This window comes from Panthera uncia, chromosome D1 (genome assembly GCF_023721935.1).
Source record: "Panthera uncia isolate 11264 chromosome D1, Puncia_PCG_1.0, whole genome shotgun sequence".
Taxonomy (NCBI): domain Eukaryota; kingdom Metazoa; phylum Chordata; class Mammalia; order Carnivora; family Felidae; genus Panthera; species Panthera uncia.
The window spans coordinates 48,064,003-48,083,589 of NC_064808.1; the positions used below are offsets into that span (position 1 = coordinate 48,064,003).

Consider the following 19,587-nt stretch of genomic DNA (forward strand, 5'->3'; position numbering starts at 1 on the left):
TATAGCTGCCAATAACTCTAGTTAGGTAGAACTAACTCACACCTTTCCAACTTGCCACCATATAGCTGCCATCTTTCCAACTTGCTCACATCTTTCCAACTTGCCACCATATAGCTGCCAATAACTCTAGTTAGGTAGAGTATGTCCAGTATGCTTGGCATACCTGTTTCTATGCTCAGGAAAAAATTGCACCCAGTAGTTCTTTTTTTCTTTCTTTTTTTTTTTTTGCTATTTGAGTATAAAAATGAAAATACTTCTAATATTGCCTTAGAGCTTTAGTAATAAGTAGTTTTATAAAATCAAATTGTCTACTCCATTGTGAAGGTGTTAATATGAATTTGCCCTAATAATAAGCTGAGTAAGGTTTAAATTTTGAAACCACAGTAAATGAATGTTTTACATCACTATTTTTAAGCCTTTATTTTAAATTATTTTTTCTTTTTTTACCACAGCCCACATTAAGAAGAGGGAGTGGATGGGTGAGCTAGGTGAAGGGGATTAAAAGATACAAACTTCCAGTTATAAGTCACAGTGGTGTAAAAAGTACAGCATAGGAAATAGAGTCAATAATATTATAATAACTTTTTATGGTGACAGATGGTAACTAGACTTATGGTGATAATTTTGTAATGTATATAAATGTTGAATCATTATGTTGTATACCTAAAACTAATATACTATTATATGTCAATTATACTTCAATAAAAAGTATCTCTTATATTGTGACTCAGTACATACTCATACACAAACATTCTCTATATGTGTATTTACATAATTAGAAGTTTCATAGAAGTTACCAAGGATCTATGCAAAATACTCATATCCTCTTAGAATTAAAAAAAAATTGATGTCAACCCACCAAATTGATTTCCCTAGACGATGCTTTTCAGCAATTTATGGTTATTAAATTTTGAAAGATGAAAATCCATTGGTTTTTAGAAATATGTCCTAATTTTGTTGTAAATATTAACTTTTCATGTATAGGCAGGATGCTTTCGGTGCTAACTCCAAGTTTTTCTCTAACTTATAGGAGGGTGACAGAATCAGAAAGAACCTTCTAAATTATTGTTTATTTTCTTTCTGCAGCTCTCATGTGTGAATATAAGTATAGTGCATCAGTACTGTAAAGACCTCACCAACTAGAAGTTACAGTTTTCACCATCAGCTTACCTTATCCCTTTTGGTCTGGTTCTTTTCCTCAAGGAGTGGAAACTTCTTTCCTTCAAGTTGCTTTAGTTGCAGAGTTAAGCAAATGGCCAATAGTGGGTTTGGTAAACAATGCGCAAAATGCTCCAACTGTTCATCTACTTCTAAGCAAGATGTACTGTATGTATGTGCCTGTAGAAGAAGGCTTTCTCCAATCTCTGTGGTGGAAATGTCCCAAGAATCAAGCATGGGCAGCTCAGAATATGAAGTTTCAGCAGACAGAAAAAAAGAAAACCAACCCATCACAGATAGTGCCTCTGGGAAAGTTATGGTAAATATTGAAGTTTCTATATCCCAACACAAGTTGACATCCTATTTCCTAATCCCATCCTTAGCTTGATCCATATCCCTTGGTCCCTTGTCAGCTAAATCATTGCCTTCTTAACTATTAAAGGAACATTTATTGCTTATGTGAGAGGTGAGCAAAATTGGTTAGTAATTTCTTTTATGATAATTCCATCCACTGTTGAGTTATTTTCCATGATCACAAATAATTTGGAATGTTATTCCAGCTTCTTTAGTTTTTAATGGTTTATACAGAAATGAATTGGCTTTCAAATTGGATTAAATCTGAATTTGGCCCATTGTTATAGTGAAATATAGGGTGGTTATTATTTATGACAATTTCTGGTTATCTAGATGGAATATCAAATATACTTTGCAAAGCTGATGTATGTTAGTTACAATCTATGACTACCTGGTAGGATTGGTTTGCGGGGTATTTTACCTTTATGGAGAAGAGGCAGTATGGAAGATTGTAGTTGATACAGCACAACTTTGGAGACTGAGAGCAGTTTTATTTTTATGTACTTATTTATTTATTTATTTATTTATTCATTTATTTATTTAAATATGAAATTTATTGTCCAGTGGTTTCCATACAACACACAGTGCTCATCCCAACAGGTGCCCTCCTACCCCCCATCAACCCTCAGTTTATTCTCAGTTTTTAAGAGTCTCTTACGGTTTGGCTCCCTCCCTCTCTAACTTTTTTTTTCTTCCCCTCCCCCATGGTTTTCTGTTAAGTTTCTCAGGATCCACATAAGAGTGAAAACATATGGTATCTGTCTTTCTTTGTATGACTTATTTCACTTAGCATAACACTCTCCAGTTCCATCCATGTTGCTACAAAAGGCCATATTTCATTCTTTCTCATTGCCAAGTAGTATTCCATTGTGTATATAAACCACAATTTCTTTATCCGTAATCATCAGGTAGGTTCTAATGGATTTGTGATGCAGGTTATCATGTAGACTTGCCTGGATTCAGGTGACTAGATTGAATGGCTGGCTTCTTATAGTCTCTTCTAGCGTAATAAGCCAATGAATCATATAGGACTTAGAATTTTAAAAAAGACAATAAAAAACACAATATTTCTTTTATACAGTAAATATCATAGCACACATTTAAAAACAAAAAAAGGCAATATTTCTTTTACACAATAAATATAGCACACATTAAAGATTTGTCATATTATTTAAATTAGGGTTCTTATTTTGTCAAGATACAAGTGTACTGTATTTGTACTACAAATATATCTTAATTTTTTTATTCCTTTTGGTGTAAGCCCTCGAAAACCTCCAATGTGGAGAGAAAAACGTCTCAACAACAATGGAGTCGGGGAAACATTACAGAAGGAAAAGTTCCTCACATAAGGATGGACAATGGAGCTGCTATTCAGGTATATAGAAAGCAAACTGAAACTTCTAGGAACTTGTAACTCAATAGTTAGTGGCAAAAATGATTTAAAAATTAGTTTCTAAGGAAAGGAAGGAAAGAAAAGAGAAAATTAATCAGTTTCAAGTATGCCGAAGTCTTTACCAAAGAAAATGCAGACTAATTATTTTTTCTGCTTATAGTGAACCAAATAGACTTTAATTAAAGCAGAGGACATTTTTAGTAGTAAAATGAGAACATTTTGGTCATTATGTCTTGCCTGTTGCTGAGAACAATCTTGGGGTCTTTGTGTAGACCTCTTGAAGACAGAGAAAGACCAGATGACTTGAAATGGTTTGGCTGTTCATTTCCTTGATGACTGGTACTGAGGCCAGAATTTTCCTCATGGACCCCTCCATTTTTTCTAGACTGTGATGGGATGGGTACCAATATTACTCTTCTAAGGATTCTAATTATTATGGTTTGAATATTATTACCATTTTAGAAATTAACATGTGTTCCTTTAACATCACATTAAAAGAACCACAATAAGAACAACTAGAAGAAGAAAATTGAATTAACATTAAATAACTTTTTTTTGACATTTATTTATTTTTGAGAGAGAGAGAGAGAGAGAGAGAGAGAGAGAGAGAGAGAGGTGGAAGGGCAGAGAAAGAGGGAGACACGGAATCTGAAGCAGGCTCCAGGCTCTGAATTGTCAGCACAGAACCGTATGCAGGGCTTGAAGTCATGAACTGTGAGATCATGACCTGAGCCAAAATTGGTTGCTTAACTGACTGAGGCACCCAGGCTCCCCAACATTAAATAACTTTAAAAAGTGTGTTAAGAGATGTTTGACAATTTACTTGAAGTGATCAGAAAAACTTCCTGAGAATTCTAACTTGAAAAATTTAATTCTCCCACTTTAAATAAAAGGCCTGTATTTTTTGGGGGGGATGCCTGAGTGGCTTAGTAGGTTAAGTGGCCGAGTCTTGGTTTTGGCTCAGGTCATGATCTTATGGTTCATGGGTTCTAGCCCTGCGCCCGGCTCTACAGTGATGGCACGGAGCCTGTTTGGGATTCTCTCTTCCTCTCTCTCTGCCTCTCCCCCACTCACTCTCTCTGTCTCTCTTTCAAAGTGGATAAATAATTTAAAAAAAATAGATAAATAACCTGTATTTTTCAAAAATCCACAACTTTACTGAATTTTAAATTTAGCCCTAAGAGCTTATAAAAGCAAAATATGTTCATTGTAAAATATTAGGAAAATATAGATAGAAAAGTGAAGAAAATAAAAATTATGAGCCAGATGTAACCGAATTTAAAATTTATTACTTTTATTTTTTCTATACATGTATGTCTTACTCTATTTTTTCTTTCCAGTTTTTTTTCCTGTTTTAAATTATGAAACATTTCAAATATATACATATTTTTAAGGAAATAGTCTTAACTAGCATAATTGAAGTTTTTCTTGTCCTATTAAATGGACAGGATCATTTTAAAGTTTTTAAACATTTTGGAAGAGTATAAAAAAGTAATTAAAGTCATCCAAAATTCTACTATCCAGTGATAGTAGAATGTTTAGATGACCATGTTTAGATGTTTAGATGACCATCTTTCCAGATATCAATGTTTGATATTTTGTTTTAGATGTTTAGATGACCATCTTTCCAGATATCAATGTCAGCACCTTCACATACCCACATTTTCATAATGGGATCATATCATACATGCATTCATACTCTACACTATATCATTCTATGTCAATAAAAATAGATCTACATTACCATTTTTATAGCATCCTCTTAAGATTATTACAAACAAGAAGTAATTTTCTCCTTATTTTCACCACTATGTAATTATGTCAAAGCAGTTAGTTGAAGAAAAAGATTAGTTTATAAAACTAGTTGGGCAATAGAGCTATTTCTATATCCATTCCTCATTTAAAATATCCTATTTAAGGGGCGCCTGGGTGGCGCAGTCGGTTAAGCGTCCGACTTCAGCCAGGTCACGATCTCACGGTCTGTGAGTTCGAGCCCCGCGTCAGGCTCTGGGCTGATGGCTCGGAGCCTGGAGCCTGTTTCCGATTCTGTGTCTCCCTCTCTCTCTGCCCCTCCCCCGTTCATGCTCTGTCTCTCTCTGTCCCAAAAATAAATAAAAAACGTTGAAAAAAAAAATAAAAATAAAATATCCTATTTAAACAGTGTTAAAATACTGTGTCCAAGTTGTGGTTCTATATGTTAAAAAAGCAAATGAGAGTTTTCTCATTTAAAGAACAAGAAAAATTGGAGAAATAGTTATATAGTTTATATCATTTTGTTCTGTGGAAAACAAAAGGGATAAATGACCATTTAAATTGAGATTTTACTCATTTTTCATAATACATAATTGGGAGTTACATATAAATATAATAAAAATAAAATATTTGTCTTTTTTTAGTCATAGTTTTTCTGATTTTGATTCTCACCATTAAGTGGTTGTAGGAAGAAGGAAGGGAAAAAGTAATTATAAATCACTGAAAGTCCCATCGTGGGAACCATCACCTGGGCAGGATGTACCCTATGTGAGTCCAGGAGTTGCCATTTGCATCATTCAAGACCATAAATCCAACATTCTTACCCCAGGGTTCAACTCCACATAACTGGTCTGTCACTTCTCACAGGTGTATATATGTAGAAGGTTCCTGGCTGGCTGGCTTGCTGACTGAATTTGTTGATTGATTCATTCATTTACTGATTCGTTCATTCATTCATTCCATATTTGCACTGCTGTTCCTGTGGAATGCCTTCCTTGCTTTGTTTGCTTGGATGATAGAAAAAAGATTCTCGATTATTTGCTTTTGTTCCCTCACATGCTGATCTCAGAAGCCATCTCTTTTGTAATGTTTTCCCCTATTCTCCCAGTATTTTAGCTGTGGTCTCTGGCCCCAATGTTGTTTTGTATTTTTTTTTTTAACTTAAGACTTTATAACTTAAGTGATAATCTTGTCTCTTGAGTAGCTTACAAATTCTGAGAAAACAGAAATTGTGTTTTATCCATTTTTGTATAAAATATGTACACAAGGAACTATCTAAGGAAAGTCTAACATGTTGAAGCCAAACATTTCTTCTTTCTTCCTTCCTTCTTTCCTTCCTCCCTCCCTCCGTGTCTCCCTCCCTCCTTCCCTCCCTTCCTTCTTTTCCCCACTATGTGCTAAGCATGAATGTTTTACCTACAAAGTTTCAGGGTAGGCTTTTTAAAGGATACAGAAGAAACAGCTTCTTAAGCTTCTAGACCATCTTGGAAGAAAAACATGAACCAAAGTATTTGTAAGAAAGAGAGTAACAATAATACGTGAGGACCAATGCATACATTCTGAGGGAAGTCAAAATAATGGAACAATTACCAAGGTGCAAATTCGGGGAACTCCTTCGTGAAGGAGATAAGTAATTAGTTGGGCATTAAATCTTTTTTTATGAAAGTAAGACAGGAACGTAAGCAGCAGAAGATATGAAGATTAGCAGCTAATTTATCTCTTGCACGGCAAAGGCGAAAGTGGTTGCAGAGAAATAGAGTAGCATCTCCAGGGAAGGTTTTGCTGACCCAGCAGAGGCTTCACCTAGTGGCATTACTTTAGATGTTTTGTCGTATTATAGTCCCCAGGCATCATGTGTCCAGAAAGTCTTATTAATACCCTGATAGTGATTTGGATCAAGGAGACTGACTTCCCCAACCAAACAGGAAAAGAAAGTGTAAATGAGTTACATGTTTGTTATTTTACAATGAGAACCAGGATGCTGGTGTTGGCAAAAATAGTGCATTATTATTTTTTAAATAATCTTAACTTCTATTGAGTGCTTACTATGTTCTAGGTGCTATGCTTTTTTAAAAAAGTTGAAGTGTAGTTCACATACACTGTTACATTAGTTTCAGTTTCAGGTGTACAACTTAGTGATTCAACAATTCTACTCATTATGCTATGCTCATCATGGGAAGTGCAGTAACCATCAGAAGTTAAATAATATGTGGAAGAATTCTTGGTCTGGATAGCGTTACTATGGATGGTTTTTATTTTCTTCTCAGTGCTGACTTACATTAAAATTTCTGTCAGATACTGCTTTTTCTAAAACAAAAGGAATGAAACCACTAAAGTGCTTTTTAATAGAAATAATGAAGTAAAGAAAAAGTGTTACTTGGTAAACAGCAAAGCAGGTATTCAGTGGTTAATAGGTGTTGATTTTATAATACAGCTCTAGGAATTTGGGGATAATTTCTTCGGTAAATGTATTTTATACACACAAACACACATTCATGTATGCATTAATATTCCATTCCTCCTCTTTCTTATGAAGACATTTCATTCATTGTAGTTTGTAAGAGATTCATCTTGATACTTTTGAGGTTTTCTGTATGTCTCCATTGGGATGTTCATGGTTTTTCCTCCAAAGGGCAATTAATGAGATTTGCCAAAACTCATTTTTGGTTAATTAATATCAAATAGGTGGCATCTTCTATTTGATTTTACCCTGGAGCAGAAACTCTCTTCCCTTGGTTGGGTATCTATCAGTATTCTGTGTTCATTTTTAATACCTGATGAATACCTGATGAAAGAGACAAAGGAGCTCTTATTTTTTATCCAGGAAATCTATACCTTTGGAAGAATATTGGGACAAGGGAGCTTTGGAATGGTCTTTGAAGCTACAGACAAGGAAACAGAAACTAAGTGGGCAATTAAAAAAGTGAACAAAGACAAGGTAAGACTTATTAGCAGCATCACACTGAGGGCATGGTGCCAGGGCAGGGTGGGGTAGGCGGTATAGATTTCACACTAACAGCTGACTCTGAGGGCAGGACCTGGGCTGTTCCCCTGGATAAGTGTGGCCATTTCCCTAGCCTTCAAGAATAGGGACCTATTCTTGAACTCATGTATCTGGGAAAAGCAAATGAAGGATCAGCTAATGTAACCAGTATGACCAAATAAGGGTAAAGTTCTTCGGAATGAGTTGAAAGTAAGGGCTGATTCTATGTCTGTGTAGCTGTAGGGCTAAGGGCTAGATATGGCTTAGCTAGACTGAAGTCTCAGTGCTCTCTCCCAGTGTAGTTCCAACGGCTTTCCTCCTATCCTTTCCTCTCCTTTGATTCCCTATATCCTCATTGTTAGCTAAGTCTCTGATTATTCATCCCACCTGCTCTTCCCATTTGAACCACTTTTTCAGCAACTGTCAACTGTGCTGTTTACTTGTAGCCACTGTTTTTCTCACTGGATTTCTCCTGGAGTGGACAATGACTGGGCTTGTCTTTAAGAGATCGTCTAGCTTCTCAGGCTTTACACCTGATCATTTCATCAGCTTTTAAAAAACCTCTGTGCCTGGGAAAAGACAAAAGACGGTGTTTTTTTTTTTCCTTGGGTTTGTGATGATTAATATTACATTTACAAAGTGAAATAGTAAGTTTTATGTATTCTTTAAAACAGACTATAGAAAATTACATACCATTTTTCTCTAAAGTTTAATAAAATAACATACAAATCCTAATAAAGGGAGATCTAGAGACTTTCTGGAAATCTTTAGAATTCTAGAACCATTGTGCTACATGGGCTGTTGTTTCCTTTGCCCCTTTGGTGTCAGGGAGGGCTAGAGGTTAGATTTTAGGGTTATATAGTAGGGTACCTGCTTGCAACTTTAGGATTTCAAAATCTTGCATACACATACTGATGATGAGCATTTATAGGCACTAATATAGTAAAATAAATTTATATCCTCAATTTATGAATTGGACAATATATTTTACTGTATTATATGCAGGTTAGGCCATTTGGGGAGGGAGGTAGGAATGGAATTGAGACTTGTATTAGGAGAAATTGTGGTAACTTTCCATGTCTAGTCTAGATAAGAATTCACTCCTCACAATTACTGTTTCTCCTGACCCTCTAGGATAACCTTTAATTGTTGACTTTCACCCTAGGGCGTAGTGGTAGGCAGTTTCCTACTCATTCTGAGATGGTAATGGTTGAAGGGTAAAGGTAATTGGATGCAGGGATGACTCTAGGTAAAATTTTAACTAGGTAAAATTTGCCATGTGATCCATCTTTTTGCAGTCCTTGAAGAACTATTACGCATTTTCTAACCTTGGTGGTGGCATGGGGGTGGGGCAGAGGGATAAGACCTTTGTCGTCCCTTTCAGGGATGTTTTTATGTGAATAAGGGCAATGCTGGTAATTTAGATATCAATAAGGGGGGATGATTGGGGTGGTCGTAATGGTGGTGAGGGTAGAAAAGGCCCTTCTAGAATTTCTGAGATGACTGTAGAAAATCAATTGTACCCTGATTTGCGCTCCCTGGGATGTGCCTGCCTTTGCCTTTTGCCATCAGGTATGGTTAAAGATTACATGTAAGGAGATAAAGCTGGAGTTAGGTTGGTCTGAAGGTAAGATCTCTCTGGGCTCTGTGCTGAAAGCTCAGAGCCTGGATCCTGCTTCGGATTCTGTGTCTCCCTCTCTCTGCCCCTTCCCTGCTCGTGCTCTGTCTCTCTGTCTCTCAAAAATGAATAAACGTTAAAAAAATTTTTTTGAAGGTAAGATCTCTCTCTCTGTCTCTCTCTTAGAAGCTGGGGGTATCAGGAAGTGACATATTGCAGGGCTAGGTGTAGAATCTCACTGCCTATTTTGTATATAAATACAAATATATAAATATGTAAATAAAAGCATATATATATATATATATATATGCACACATATATCTTCAAAACAAAACAACAAAAGAAAAACATTTTGTTTTTAGCTTCTCCAAATGATGTCACTGGAAAGTAGATTTTGGTTTTATTATGCTAACATCACAGGATTAACATGATTTTGAAGGAAATACCAAAAGGCATTTTAAAAACTGGAACAATTCTCTCAGGGGACAGAGACCATGTTGTGGTTAATTTATAGAAACAGTCCAAGAAACAGATGTGGCTCGAGGCCAAATTATATATAACTTAAAATTGGACAAAGGAAAGAAGGGCCATAATTTAATGTTATCGTGGAAATAAGTTGCATATTATCGTTTGAAAAGGGAACTTCTCCAGAAAATGTAGGAAAAGATATAAAAATGACTGTAACTTTTATATTGAGGTTTGTATTAGTGACATTCATATGTGAAATCTATGCGTCCTCATTGTGAAAGGCTGGAAGCTCTGCTGTGAAGCTACTTGAACGGGAGGTGAATATCCTGAAAAGTGTGAAACACGAACATATCATACATCTGGAACAAGTGTTTGAGACGCCTAAGGTAAGGCTTGTTCAGGTGCTGCACTTTGAAAGTTGTTACTATTACAGATGAACATCACTCCCTTCTGCAGTCACCCCTGTAGGGCACAGGTGTTCCTGTCCGTGGCATGTGTCTGTCACTGGAGATTGATGAGGGCATTCTGGAGGACTTTTATTATTGATTATATAATTAGGTGTCTGATGATTAGATTGATGTCTTTAGTGATATTTCTGGGTGGCTTGTTGAAAACAAATGTTTACAATTGAAGCAACTTCATACACAAACAGATAGTAATTAGAGCTTCCTTAGAGATGGCTTTCCTTTTGTTTTGGGCTTTGGTGTCTCCATTAGAATCTCTTAGAATATTGTTGTAATTTTGCAAGGTTAGCTTTATAAGAAAGTTGGCATAGGTATATTTGGCACTGTGTAGAAGATGTTTTACCATCTGTGTTTTACCAATGTGTTTAATCTTCTTTCTTCCCTAGATGTTATCAATCTTCTCTTTAAATGCCTGTAATTTTTATTTACAGTTGTTCTGAAGCCTGAGTTATTTGCCATCCTGCCTCCAGATTTAGTGCCTGTGGGTTTGGGCGTTTCTCTGCTTGGAGGCGGTATAATGTAGTGGTTAGGCATGTGGACTCTGGGCTCAGATTGCCTGTGCATTCGAATCCTGGCTCCACCACTTATTAGCCGGGAGACCATGTTGTTATCCAACCTCTCTATACTTTAGTTTCCTCATTTGTAAAATGGGTTTAATAATAGTATCGACCTCATTTGGTTGTGTGAGAAGGGAGACGATTCATTCTCAGAAATACCAAATAAAAGCTGTGCTGTCTAGTAACAGTAGGTTTACAACCTATTGGAAATATGTACAAATCTTCCCCACCCCCGCCCCCACACACAATGGAGTCCCAAACCCTTAGACACTTCGCTTCCCGGTTCTTCTTCCCCTCTCTGTTTCTGGGGCTTATTTTCGTGGGCTTTGCAATGAGCATGAGCCAAAGAACAAAGGGAGGAGGGGCTGAAAGTCTCTGCGTTACCTCAGGGAATGTACATTTGTTCCAATCAGATTACTTTTTGCCTTACGTGAGGTAAGGCTGTAACCTCTGTAGTACTCAGCCAGTGAGGAACCAGGGGAGGGACTCTTGTGCTAGGAAATAAATTATCTGCTGTAAATGCCCTGAGGGTGCCTGTCTGTCAGACACCCACTTGCAAGAATGTTGTTTAATTAAAGCCTCACTTCACTGTGCTCTGAGTCTCTGCATCCTTTGATTGGGCCGGTGGGTTTATTCTTACAGTTGTTGAAGGATTAAATGGGAAAATGGATATAAGGCATCTGTCTCTTTAATTGTTAGCTATTGTTCTTTGTTGCCTTTGTCAGTTTCTGAGGCAGAATTAGTCAGTTTGGGTTATGTATTATGCTTGATTCATTAGGAGTGCTTGATAACTATGAAAGGCCACAGTCATCCTTTATGGGAGCAGTATACGGCAATGATGCCAAGAGTCTGTTCTTTTTAGTCTTCGAGTTGTTATTTTTTAATCCCCAAATCATGTGAAAATAGTTTTGCTCTTTGTCATCAGTTTTAATCAATTTGATTATATTATGCCTTGCTGTAGTTTTCTTCATGTTTCTTGTGCTTGGGGTTCATGGAGCCTCTTAGATCTGTGAGTTTATGGTTTTTATCAAATTTAAGCAAATCATTGGCCATTATTTGTTCAAATGCTTTTTCTGCCTTCTACTCCAGGTATCCATGTTAGAGTGTTAGGTTGCTTGATATTGTCCACAGCTTACTTTTTCCTTTGTTTTCTTTGGTATACTTTTCCTTGCGATGTCTTCAGATTCAGTAATCTCTTTTTCTGTAACATCATGTGTGCTACTTATCTTTTCCAATGGAAATTTGATTTGATTCTTTTCTGTATCTTCCATGTTTCTATTTAACATGCTCTATATTTACTCCTCCTTAAATATAGTTATAATAACTTATAGCATTCTTTTCTACTAATTTTATCATATATGTCATTTCTAGGTCAATTTCAATTGACTGATTTTTTTTTCCATTATGGGTTATATTTTTCTGCTTCTTTGTATGCCTGTTAGTTTTTGGTAGGTTGCTAGATATTTTTATATTCTTATAACTACTCTTGAGCTTTATTGCAAGACATAGTTAGTTGGAAACAGTTTGATACTTCTGAAGCTTGTTTAAGCTTTGTTAGATGATACCAGAGCAGTCTTTGATCTAGGGCTAATTTTTTCTTACTATAGAAGTAAGACCCTGTGAGAGTACTTTACCTGATGTCCTGTGAATTATGAGATTTTCCACTTTGGCTAATGGGAATACAGGCTCTTTCTGGCCATGTGTAAGCTCCAGTTATTGTTCCCTCTGCTTCTCTTGCATGGTTCTTTACCCAGCTTTGGGTAGTTCCCTCATACACATAAACTGAACAGGACTCTGCTGAAGACTTGACGGGGAGCCTCTGCAAATCTATGGAGCTTTCTCTGTGTACAGCTTTCTCCTCTTTTGGTACTCTGCCCTGTGAAATTTAATTGTCTTGGCCTTCCTGGACTCCCTGTTCAATTTCCTCAATTCATGGAGACTGTTAGGCTCTCTTTGTATTCCTTCTCACTGCCTCATGGCCTACAGATCCTCTCTGGACAGTTAGGTAGGATGATCATGGGGCTTGGCTCATGTGTTTCCCCTCTTTCAGGAGTCATCACCCTATGCTACCTAATGTCTAATGTCTGAAAATTGCTGTTTTATATATTTTGTCCATTTCTTAAGTTGTTTCAGGAGAGAGGGTCAGTCTAGTCTCTGTTACTCCATCTTGGGCACAGGTGGGAGTCCAAATCTAGAATAGTTTGAAGGCAGAGGAAATTATCATCTGTGATTGGTTTGTTGTGGTGGGTTTTTTTGTTTGTTTGTTTGTTTGTTTGTTTTTTAATGTACTGCTGGCCCTTGATTCACATAGGTCAGATCTGCCCCCTCTCCTTCCCTCCCCAACTCAAATACTTAGACCTTCTAGGTCATCTTAAAGATGAATGGAAATTGTTACCTGATTGGGTAGACCATGGTATTAGAACTGTCATTAAGTCAGACTATGTTATGGTTTTTTTGTGAATCCAAATGTTCTCCAGATCTACACAATGATTTCTAATAATTATAAAAAGACTTATAAAAAACTTTTATTGATTGATATACCTTTTATCAACTTTCATATTTAAACTTGACATCAATTTATGTTGTAAGCATGGCTAAAGTAACTCTTCTTTCCAAATAGTTCACATACCACTTATGATCCCTACAGTGCTATCAGTGGAAATACGATGGCATAGTTCAAAAGCTTATTTATGTGTTAGACTTTGCACAATTCTTTAGTTACTTTTGAAATTCCAAAGCATCCTGAGGTTTAGTGGATTTGAATTTTGACTGTTGGAAGAAAGGGTGTTAATCTTCTATTCCTGTTTTCATGCTTGCTGATTGAATACAGATGCTGCATTAGTAGCGGCTATAGAATATAATCAGACCCCCAAATTAAAAAAGAAATTACAAAAATTTAGCTGTGGAGGGTGGAATGGGGGCCATGGAGGGTAGTCTACGACTGAATAGCAACAGATATGAAAAAGGCTTGCATTTTAGTTGACTGTGAATCTTTTTGACTGAAGAAATGACTTCTAGAAAACCCAAAGTGGTCTTAATATGCATCAACATAAACAGCAAATATGGAAGAGGCATTTTACCCCTGGCTTTTTCCTGTATATAACCAGTTAGTTACAAAGTCCCGCTATTTCTTCCTCCTAGGTAATTTTCATGTATTTTTCTTCTTCCCCTTCTTGTGTCCATTCTGTGCCTTGCATCTACCCCCCGTAAACAAAGGTCAGCACACTATAGCATGCAAGCCCAATCTGGCATGCTGCCGATTTTTTTTATGGTCTGTAAGCTACGTTTTTTTACATTTTTAAATGGCTGAAAAAAATTTAAAGAGTAAATATTTGATGGCATATGAAAAGCATATGAAACTAAAATTTCAAAGTCCATAGATAAAGTTTTGTTGTGTTGTTTATGGCTGCTGTTATGCTATAACAGCAGAGCTGAGTAGTTGCAAAAGAGATTGTACAACCTACAAAGGCAAAAATATTTACTATCTGGATCAGGCCTCTAGAGAAAAAGTTTGCTGAGCCCTGCTCTACATTGCTGTTAGAGTGTTCTTTTAGAAAGGCAGACTTAACAATAGCACACACCTTTCCCCCCACTCCAGACACCAGCTTAAAAGACTTCAGTGACTCCTTACTGCATATGGGGGAAAAATTGCAAACTCCTCTGTGTGACATCCAAGAATCTTTACAACCTGGCACTAACCTGTTTTTCCTAGCCTCGCCCCTCTCCACTCCACTGTTCTCCACCCTACCGAACTCCCAGTACTAGTAACACTGAGATATCTGTTCTTCTTTCAACAGTCAGTGCTGTTTCAATCTTTGGAGTTTTTGCAAATACCATGTGTTAATCCTGTTCTTACCCCCATTCTCTAAGCATAAGTCCCGATTCAGGTATAAAAACCTGCGTTTAGTGTTACCTCCTCAGTGAGCATTCTTTAAACAGAGGCTCCTTTCCTCTGTAACCTCATGGCATTTTGGCTATACTTCTTTGATTAACACGTACCATACGATATTGTATTTCTGACTATACTGTGAACTCCTTCAGGGTTAAGATCTATGCCTTATGCCTCGTTGTTCCTCTGGCATCCTGCAGAGTATCTTGTGCATGATAGGTAATAAATAATTTTGAATGAGTAGATTGATGATTTAGATTATGATAATATTTCTACTATGTATGTGCAATATATAACATTTTAAAAATTCTCAACTGTATAATTTGCCCTCTCTCTCTCTTTTCAAAAATACAATGTCAGAAAATGTACCTGGTGATGGAGCTTTGTGAGGATGGAGAACTCAAAGAAATTCTGGATAGGAAAGGGCATTTCTCAGAGAATGAGACAAGGTGGATCATTCAAAGTCTTGCATCAGCTATAGCATATCTTCACAATAAGGGTAAGAAGAGGGTCATTCAGCTCGTTGACTCCATGAATGCAGACAGCACTTTTGTTTAAGAGTGATTGTATTCAGGATTCATAGTCACAGAAATAATCCCCACTAAAACAGAAAATTTTATTCTAAAAAACTTTCTAAAGTTTTTTTCTTTTTAAAACTTTAATTAAATATAATAAATATATTTTAATTAGAAACAAGGCAAGTATACATTACATTGTACATGGACAAGGATGAATATTTCTATTCAACACTTTGAAAAGCTGCTCATCTTATCAAAACAAAAGTAGACAAGTCAATAATAAAAGTGAAATTTCAAAACACTTACATTGTATGGAAGTGTCGAATCACTAGACGCCTGGAACTTATATTACACTAAATGCTTATATACACTACACGCTAACTGGAATTTAAATAAAAATCTATATATTCTGTGTGTGTGTATATATATATATATATATATATATATATTCTATATATTAAAATCTATATATTCTAGGCTTTTTTGTTGTTTTTTGTTTTTTAGATTTAATTTTTACAGCAGTTTTAGGTTTGTAGCAAAACTGAGCAGAAGGTATAGGGATATCCCGTCTACCCCTGTCCATACATGCACAGCCTCCTCCAGTTAGCAAGATCCCCACCAGAATGGTACACATGTTACAACTGATGAGCCTACACTGACACACTGTTATCACCCAAAGCCCATAGTTCACATCAGGGTTCACTCTCGGTGGTGTACATTCTGTCTGTTTTGAGAAACATACAATGACATGTATCTACCATTCTAGTATCATACAGAATAGGTTCACTACCTTAAAAGCCACATGTAAAAATTATTCTAATTGCTTTACTGTTCTTTGATGTTACTGCCACTGCTTTTCCTCAGGCACCTCCTTTTTCTCTTCAAGGTTAATTTGGCTCTCACGTGACTTTAACACCTTCTCATTATACAGATGAGAGAAAAGTTTGTTCCAGAGAGGTGAAGTGACATGGTGAGGTGTGGCAGAGCTAGTATTAGAATGGACCCAGGGGTCCATTCCGCAGATATTTCCTGAGGGAGTTCTACATGTGGTTGGATCCAGAGTTAGAAAGATTAAAAGACAAGGCCCCGCCCCTTAAGGCACTCAGCCTAGTGGGAGATTGAGTATAGAAAGCAAACTGTAATTCAATGTGATAATTTCTCTAATGGAGAGCCATATACAGCGCAAGGAGCATAGGAATGTAAGTGCCTCAGTTGACCTGAAAAGCCAGAGAAGGATTCACAGAGGAAACAAATTTGAGCTGAGGAATACAAATTCAGACAAAAAAGAGGGGAGGGCTTTCCAGGCAGGGGCAACAGTTTTGCAAGGGCAGGAAATCAAGGGCTTAATATTATATGAATGTCAATCCTCCCACATTGAGCTATAAATTCAGTATAATGCCAACCAAAATTTCCACAGGATTTTTCATGGAACTTGATAAAATTATTCCGAAGTGGGCAAGAATAGCAAAGAAAACAATTAAAAAGAATGATGGAGGCAGTAGGGAGACTTATTGGGTGGTATTTATGTCAGAAGAGATAAGTAAGCAAAGTAACGGAAACATAAAAATTCCAAAAACACAGGTTGGGAACTGTGTAAGGGAACTATAAGTGATTAGGTAGAATTGCCATTCCAGGGCTCTTCAGCTACATTTTTCCAGCAATTGTACATGTAACTTTTTTAAGTCTGGGGAAATGATTGCTATGGATATGAAGTGAATTAGTCACTTGCAGAGGAAATGTTTTGGCACATGATTATTTGCATGTACATAAAATCTTACCTGATGTCTGACATGTTCAACTGGAGATTTTGTGTCTCGGGGTTTTCGTTTGTTTGCTTTGTATTTTAACATATAAAGAGTTAGGAAAGTTTGTGCTTATGTTGTAGAAAAATATACTGAAATGAGTGCAGTTTGTATACATGTAGTTAAGTTGCAGTATGTTAAATGTTTATATTGGCAATAACATATGCATGGAAGTAAAGAAGTAATCCTCTATTTGAAGACCTAAGGATATGGGAAACCTTACTGGGTTTGTAACTACAATGGTCTCCCTCCTCTGGGAATGCCGGACTTTGGGCAGGATCCTCTGTCCCACTCATGAGGCCACCAGTCATGAAGAGCATCTGCTAGAGCAGTAGGGGGATGGGGGAGAAGACAGAGTTAAAGAAAAGGGCTGCTTAAAGTTAAACACGTGGAGAAAAGGGATTTGAATAGAAGGAAATAGAACAGGACAGAATTGTGCGTGGCCCTCCCCAAAGTTTTGTATGTATGTATGTTTTATTTATTTATTTATTTTTCCAAAGTTTTTAACAGTGGGCATTAACTTGTCAGCTATATATATTTGTTATATTTGTATCCCCTCTATTCTCCTGTCATTCACTATTCATTTGATTTGTTGTTTCTTTTCTTGGTAGATATAGTACACAGAGATCTAAAACTGGAAAACATAATGGTCAAAAGCAGCTTTACTGATGATAACAATGAAATGAACTTAAATATAAAGGTAAGATAAGGTATTAGAAATCATGGTAAATATTTGCCTGTAAACAGTTTGATAGCAAAGTGGCAAAGTACATCCTCTTTTTAAATATATTTTGGAAGCTTTTGAGCAGCCAGAAAATAAGTGTCTTGTGCTAAAAAAATAAAAATAAAACTTGGGGCACCTGGGTAGCTCAATTGAGCATCCGACTTCGGCTCAGGTCATGATCTCACGGCTCATGAGTTCAAGCCCCACATTGGGCTCTGTGCTGACAGCTTGGAGCCTGGAGCCTGCTTTGACTTCTGTGTCTCCCTCTCTCTGCCCCTCCCCAGCTCGTGCTGTCTCTCTCTCTCTCTCTCTCAAAAGTAAATAAATGTTAAAAAGTTAAAACAAAATAAAATAAAGATAAAATTTTTACAAAAGAGGTTGTAACTGACAAGAATAATTTTACAAGTTAGGTAGTGCTATTGAATCTCTTTTAAAGTAGATATTAATTTGGATAGTTCTAAATCATTAGTTAAAGAAGCAAACAGATGCTCTGAATTCTAATTAATTTCAAATTTATGCCTGGTAATTTGATGTAAATGTGTTACAGATTTAGAGGAAAAAAAAACACCTTGGCTGTGCCTTTGATACTAAATTAACACTAAAGTCTGTATTTCTCATTGAAAATTTTCCTGGGTATTAATATTTATGTCCTAAGCACAATTAATGTGCCAAGTGTTTATTCCTCAAGATTTTATTCAAATTAAGTGTTCCTTAATGTCAAATAAATGATAGGATACATTATTTATTACTTAGCACTTTAATAGTGGCTGCTTTCAAAATATATGAATGTGTTAATTTAGGAATAAAATGTTGTCTGTGAATAACTCACTTTGTTGCAGAAGCTAAATCTCTATGTAATATAAGTGAGTTTAACAGCATTGTTTTACCAAAGTAAATAAATATTCTTGAATATTTTCATTTTAAACTCTGTGAGGGCAGGAATCATACATGTTTTATTGATTGTTGGTACCTAGAGTAATGTCTGAAAACATAGTATGTGTTCACTTAATATTTGGTAAATGAGGGAATGATTGCTCTCTAAAGAACTGAATTGATCGTGAAACCTTTTGTATATTTGATATCTGTGTAGATTTTCTGTGGAGAAAAGATACATATTATAATCCTCCAAGTGAGATAATTGTGAAAACTCCTGGAGAAATCAATCATTCTGTTTAGAAAAATAGTGGTATCACGTACTGATAGGAACATTTTCTCACTCCAGAAGGCCCTGGAAACTTTGCATTCAGTGTCTGTGGACCACGAGCCTATCTTTGGTTGTATGATCAATAAATGTGCCTGTTTTTTTGCTTTCAGCCCAAGGCTGTTCCAACTTGGGAGACAAGACCAAGGGCACATACTGAATATTTAATAACCGACTGTGTCCTGACCACGATTTGGAACAGAGCAGGAAGAGCGCAGTCGCAGCAGGGCCTCCCGTGTATTTCTAGCTCTACGGTCGCCTTTTTTCCCTGTTAATTTGCTTCTTGTAGTTTTTAATAGCGTCGTAATTGTTTTAGTTAGTATACTCTAGAAACACAAAGGAAGTCATAGCAAAGAGAAGATGGTATTTACCAGAGATAGTGTCTTATAAGTAATTTTAAAAAGGGGGCCGTTTCTGTGAGTGCTGCCAAGGATAATGACTGCATTTATAACGGTGCTTTAAACTGGAACAGAGCTTGAGTGTCAGAAAAATAGAGAGTAAACCTACTAAGGCCAGAATGCATTCTACAGTGAAAGAGGTTTTTAAAAACAACTTTTTTTTTAATCTGAAAAAGCTAAATGCCTTCTTTCAAAATAGAACTTCCCATGTTGAGCCGGTAAGTTTAACTAGAAGGAACAATCAATCAATATCATGGGTGTTTGCTCCAGATAGGAGAAACCAGCCTTCTCTTTACCAGCAAGGTTTT

General features: G+C 36.4%; 1 protein-coding gene across 8 annotated transcripts in view; it reads left to right on the forward strand.

Moving 5' to 3' along the window:
• STK33 (serine/threonine kinase 33) overlaps window positions 1-19,587 on the forward strand; it is a 177,498-nt gene that overhangs the window by 98,385 nt on the left and 59,526 nt on the right. For all 8 annotated transcript variants that reach the window (XM_049650659.1, XM_049650677.1, XM_049650684.1 and 5 more), the window contains 6 exons: window positions 1,087-1,477; window positions 2,774-2,887; window positions 7,482-7,595; window positions 10,008-10,112; window positions 14,997-15,135; window positions 17,568-17,656. In XM_049650659.1, coding sequence (XP_049506616.1) covers window positions 1,253-1,477; window positions 2,774-2,887; window positions 7,482-7,595; window positions 10,008-10,112; window positions 14,997-15,135; window positions 17,568-17,656 — 786 coding nt within the window. In that variant the 5' untranslated portion in view covers window positions 1,087-1,252. The remainder of the gene's footprint in view (window positions 1-1,086; window positions 1,478-2,773; window positions 2,888-7,481; window positions 7,596-10,007; window positions 10,113-14,996; window positions 15,136-17,567; window positions 17,657-19,587) is intronic.